Raw genomic sequence first — 5498 nt, 5'->3', positions numbered from 1 at the left:
TTTTCCATCTCCCTCTATATCTCTTCCGCGCTTCCATTCCCATCCCACTTTGCTTCTTCTCCTACCCGATTTAGGAAGCTTTTTTGTTCCTCCCCTTTCATCCGCCACCAGCTCGTCCTTGAGTTTTTTGTATGATGTCTTTTTTTCAATTTTTGCTCAACGCAAAAATCCATAACGAGCACCCTAGCTATGTTGTATTGTCAAACTCTCTCCCGGATAATTTTACAATTAATGCAAAATTTTCGGTCGACTCCCCTCAACAAGAAGAAGTCGATTTGAGAGCTTGTCATGCCACTCTTATAGGTTATAAGATGTTCGTCTCTCTTTTTAAAATATGTATTTGCGATAAGAAGGTTAAAGATTGAGGAGAAGTCCAAAATAGTTTTATCCTCGGCATTGATCATCCGGAAACCATGGCCTCCATGTATTTGGAGAATATTAGAAGATCATAAAATTTATTAATTTTTGACCATTAGTTAATCATTAATATTTAAAAATATGGGATAATATATATTTTTGTATTGTCCACGGTATTCTCCAGTCCGACAGGTCAATGACTAATCTGTCACGGATCGGAGCTCCATTTAAGGGCCTGCCGCTGGTTAATGGATTGCTGCATGCTTAAGGTGAGATTCAAATTCCCAATACTACTTAAACAGACAAATGAGCTGACCACTCGATCAACCCAAATTAATTATAGGATAAAGTATATTACTAAATTATTAAACTAAAATAATTAAATTAATAACTAAGTAATGACAAAAAATAATAGATTTTAATGCTACTAACATTTTTCATATATAATTATTTTTTAGTGTGAATAATAAAAGAAGAAATTGAGAAGGAAAAAAAGGAATTTATATATTAAAAAAAATGTGAAACTAAACCTTTATTGTTCACATCCAAAATTAATAGAGAGGAAGAGTACACTCAAATGGGTATACATCTGTGTGAGTGTGTGGCACATCAATAGTATTGAGCAATTAATTTCATGTCCAATAATAACTACTGATATGAATATGATACACCATCCAATATGCATTTGTCGGGCTTATTTATACTTGGGTAGTGTGAGACTGAGGTGGCATTGTTAAGCCTGAGGTGTTGCCTTCCCATGCTGCATGATATACTCAGTTCTGATATACTTTTGATGGCCTCATGCATGCAAATTCAACTTTTTCCTCTATAAATACACGAACCAAATCCCAGTTGTAATCATCAAAACCATTCCAAACCAATCCTTATCCACCATGAAACCATTTTGTGTTTTTCTTACTTTCTTTCTCTTGCTAGCAGCAAGTAGTAAGAAGGTGAACTCAGCCGAAACAGTTTCCTTCAACTTCAACTCTTTCAGCGAAGGAAACCCCGCAATAAATTTCCAAGGTGACGTCACTGTTCTTTCAAATGGCAATATACAACTCACGAACCTCAACAAGGTCAATAGCGTCGGCCGTGTTCTTTATGCCATGCCGGTCCGCATTTGGAGCAGTGCCACCGGCAATGTCGCCAGCTTCCTCACCTCCTTCTCTTTCGAGATGAAGGATATCAAAGATTATGATCCTGCCGACGGTATCATCTTTTTCATTGCACCGGAAGATACGCAGATTCCTGCCGGCAGTATTGGTGGTGGAACCTTAGGCGTCTCTGACACTAAAGGGGCGGGTCACTTTGTTGGAGTGGAGTTTGATACCTATTCCAACAGTGAGTACAACGATCCACCCACTCATCACGTTGGAATTGATGTAAACAGTGTGGATTCGGTGAAGACCGTGCCATGGAATAGTGTGAGTGGAGCAGTGGTTCAAGTGACTGTGATATATGACTCTTCAACAAAGACATTGAGTGTTGCTGTGACCAACGACAATGGCGATATTACCACCATTGCTCAAGTTGTTGATTTGAAGGCGAAGCTTCCGGAGAGGGTCAAGTTCGGTTTTTCTGCCTCCGGCTCCCTTGGCGGTCGTCAGATACATCTCATCCGTTCATGGTCTTTCACTTCAACCTTGATAACAACAACCAGAAGAAGCATCGACAATAACGAAAAGAAAATAATGAATATGGCAACTGCATGATTTGGTTTCTACAGAAAGACCAGACCTTTGTGTGTTATCAACTTTGTTTGTTTGTGTTTAATTAGGTTGTATGGTTCAATATTTCCACTAATCATGGTCTCACGGTTGACCGTTTAAATAAAATAACAGGTCCAGTTTGGTATTGTTTTTGTGCATGGATTGTGGGTGTGGGATTTTCGGTTGACTCTTGACTCTCATTCATCCTTTCACCAGGCCAATTATATTATGCCCATATTCAATAATAAAGTCTGAAATATTAATTTAATAATTATCATGAGTAAACATTTTTAATTTTAATAATGACATAATAAATATATTAAAAATTTAAAGTTTGCATGTTTTCCATAAAAAAATCAATAATATTAATACGCTTGTTTAAAGAATCAAGCTAAGCTACATGTTTACTAAATTTTTGAAAAAAATAAATGAAATATATTGACAAATAGTTAAAAGGAGAGAATAAGTATAAAAATTAATTAGGGATAATCTTACAAAATAGTTTGTAACTTTTGTAATTAACATTTTTTCCAGAGTGAATAACTATTAAAGATGAAAGAGTATATTTTTGCAATTAGATTAAGGATTGATGTGGTAAATTTTTTATTTTTTAATATACGAAATTATAATGAATTTTTTAATTTTGATAAATAAAAATTAATTTTAAAAAATATTTTTTAAAAATATTTTCAAAAGCACTTCTTTTATTATATATATATATTTATATTATTTTTTTATATTATATATTTTTTATGTTGAAATTATTTTTTATTTTTATATTTTAATATTAGAAAAGTCTAGGAGTCAGCAGTTTTATTGAATTTTGGCCAGCATGTAACCAGCAGAGAAAGGTGAGCTATTGGATAAAATCTCACACCATCAAATCATCATTGATGACTAATTGATGGGTAACAATCACAAAAATTGCTGGCCCAGCATTGCTCTTTTATATTTTATATTTTTTGTGTTGCTTCCTCCTTTTTCCTTCTTTTTCCATGGCTAGCGACCTCACGCTAGCCGTCACCTGCGTCATACCTGGTTTAGTGGGTCCCAACATGCCATGGCTTTGTATTGGAGCAGTTCTTCCTCTTATATCCGATTATACTGCAATTAAAGTAATAACAGTCCTAAAATCTTTCATATTTGAGGCTTATCTAGATTTTGGGTTTGTCGTCTCTGTTCAAGTAAAAGCCTGTTAGGAGTGGTCTGTTAGCGTTTATAGCAGCTCTGAATCTAAGAAAGTTCCTTTTGAGAGTTCCATCCTTCATAGGGTCTTCCACTTCCACCACCATTCCGACCATATCACCGATGGATTTGGCTGTATCTATATTCATGTGTTCAATCGGAATTTCGTGGAGCTGAATCCAAAACTCCATGAAATCATGGTAAATTGACCATACATCCACTGCCGAAGATTCCAGAGGTTACCTCTGACATTCCACAGGCTATTTTTCAGGATTTTCTTCCTTTTTTGGTTGTCTTTGAAGCTGATCAGGAAGGTATTTCTACCCACTTCCGATATGGATACATCTTTTGGATTTTCCCACATTCCCAAAATGGAGTTTTTGAATCTGATTTCCTTGTCAGACATGATTTTCCCAACTATGTTATAGCACTCTAGTTTGAAGAAGCATAGGCTTGGATTGGGGTTGAGACTTATTGTCATACCTTCGATTGTGTCCAAGACCTAAATTAGCCATGTTTGGGGGCTAGTTCAGAATAGGATAGTGAAGGCAACCAGGATGAGAAGGAGGGTGGGGGACTGAGGCGTGGGAAGTTTATGGGATTGGGCTTCAGTTTGGGTTAGGTAAAGTTATAAGTCATATATGTAGTATGTACACTTCTGTTGTGAGAGACAGATTGAGTTGACTTCTAAGATACAGTTATGCTTTTGTTGCAGGATGGAACTTTGGCTTAGTGACTGAAACTTGACTTTAAGGCATTGGTGAGTGATGTTTGCATTGTGATGATGGCTACAAGGGACATTATATGGAACGTGAGTGGTATGATGGTTGAGAAGAATGGCTTGTTAGTTTTGCGTTAGATTTTAGTGTTAGTTTACGTGTTTGAGGATTTGAAGGAGGGGTGCCCCCATGATGAAGAACCCAGGTTCTTAGGAGAATGGATCTTCTCTATTGTTAAAAAAATTGAGAGTGTAGAGTGTGATCTCTAACTCTTTATTGTTCTCTCTCATATTTATTTTTGGTCCTATTTATAAAATTAATGGTGAGAAATCACACTTTCCTTCCTCAAATGTTAACAAAAAATTGAGAAGATTCATTCCCCGATTCTTAGCTATACTCTCCATAGGAGAGAAAATCTCCCTCCACAAGGGAAAAATTTTGAAAGTTGTTTTTTTTTATCAGTTCAACTTAGTAACAACAACCTTTTTCACAGTCTTTTTGAGGGATGGGTATGTGCAAAAAGATACAACAACAAGAAAGAAGCCCCAAGAACATGTATAGGAAAAATATTGCACTTAAGGTTCTGGGCCTATGGGCTTTGGCTGGAAGGCTGTCATTAAACAGCTTGGGCGTAAAGGGCATAGAAGTAGAAGTTGGATAAGTTGGTAACCCCAATAAAGAAAAAAGCACCAACTCTGCTTGAGCCACTGATAAGATAGAGAACTAAGTCTGGATATGAACCCTTTTTTAGTGTTGTGTATAGAGCATAGTTGTCAGAACCGAACTGGTGAGATCACTGGGTCATTGGGTTACTGGTTCAACTGGTGGGTTACTGGTCGAACCGGTTAACCCGGTATAATTAAGTAATTATGTAAAATTTAATTATTTTTTCTTTATTATAAGTACTTTTATTTTGTTTTTATAAAAATAATAATTATTTTCAAATTTTAATATTTTATTAATTAATTTATATTTATTGTATCATTGTATTATTATAAATAAAAACTTACATACAGTTAATTTTCATGTGAAGTTGATATTTAAAAACAGTTAGATGATTTGATAAGTTTAACTAAATATCATCTAACGATTTTCAATTATTAACTTCATATGAAAATAACTGCATGTGAGTCTTTACCTATTATTATATGCTACAATTATTTATTGAAAAAATAATATTAGTAGATATCATATAATCATAAAAAGAAAAAATAAATTATGGTTAATAATTTTGTTATCTTTTTAATATATATATATATATATATATATTAATAAAATTTATAGTTAAATAAAATATAATTAATTTAAAAATGAGCGACTTTAAAATTAAAATTAATTGAATATAAGTAAAATAAAAAATTGCTATATGTATTCATTAAAAATAATATTAATATATTATAAAATTATGAAAAGAAAAAATAAGTGAGTTTATAATTATTGTTAAATAAAAATATAATTAATTTAAAAATGGGTGAGTTTATAACTAAAATTAAAATAAAATAAATAAAAGTAAACTATTTGATGA

At 33.5% G+C, this 5498-nt stretch overlaps 1 protein-coding gene across 1 annotated transcript; it reads left to right on the top strand.

Annotated features, from left to right (window-relative positions):
• Positions 1–1250: 1250 nt before the first annotated feature.
• On the top strand, positions 1251–2072 carry LOC130947351 (galactose-binding lectin). Its single transcript, XM_057876030.1, has one exon. It carries the CDS (start codon positions 1251–1253, stop codon positions 2070–2072), a length of 822 nt encoding a protein of 273 aa, XP_057732013.1.
• The last annotated feature ends 3426 nt before the right edge of the window (positions 2073–5498 follow it).

This window comes from Arachis stenosperma, chromosome 9 (genome assembly GCF_014773155.1).
Source record: "Arachis stenosperma cultivar V10309 chromosome 9, arast.V10309.gnm1.PFL2, whole genome shotgun sequence".
NCBI classification, from domain to species: domain Eukaryota; kingdom Viridiplantae; phylum Streptophyta; class Magnoliopsida; order Fabales; family Fabaceae; genus Arachis; species Arachis stenosperma.
Note: the sequence above shows the minus strand (reverse complement) of the source record. Positions and strands in the feature narration are given on the sequence as shown.

Coding starts and splice junctions, on each gene's coding strand:
- LOC130947351 (XM_057876030.1), top strand. CDS start 1,251: ATGAAACCATTTTGTGTTTTTCTTACTTTCTTTCTCTTGCTAGCAGCA.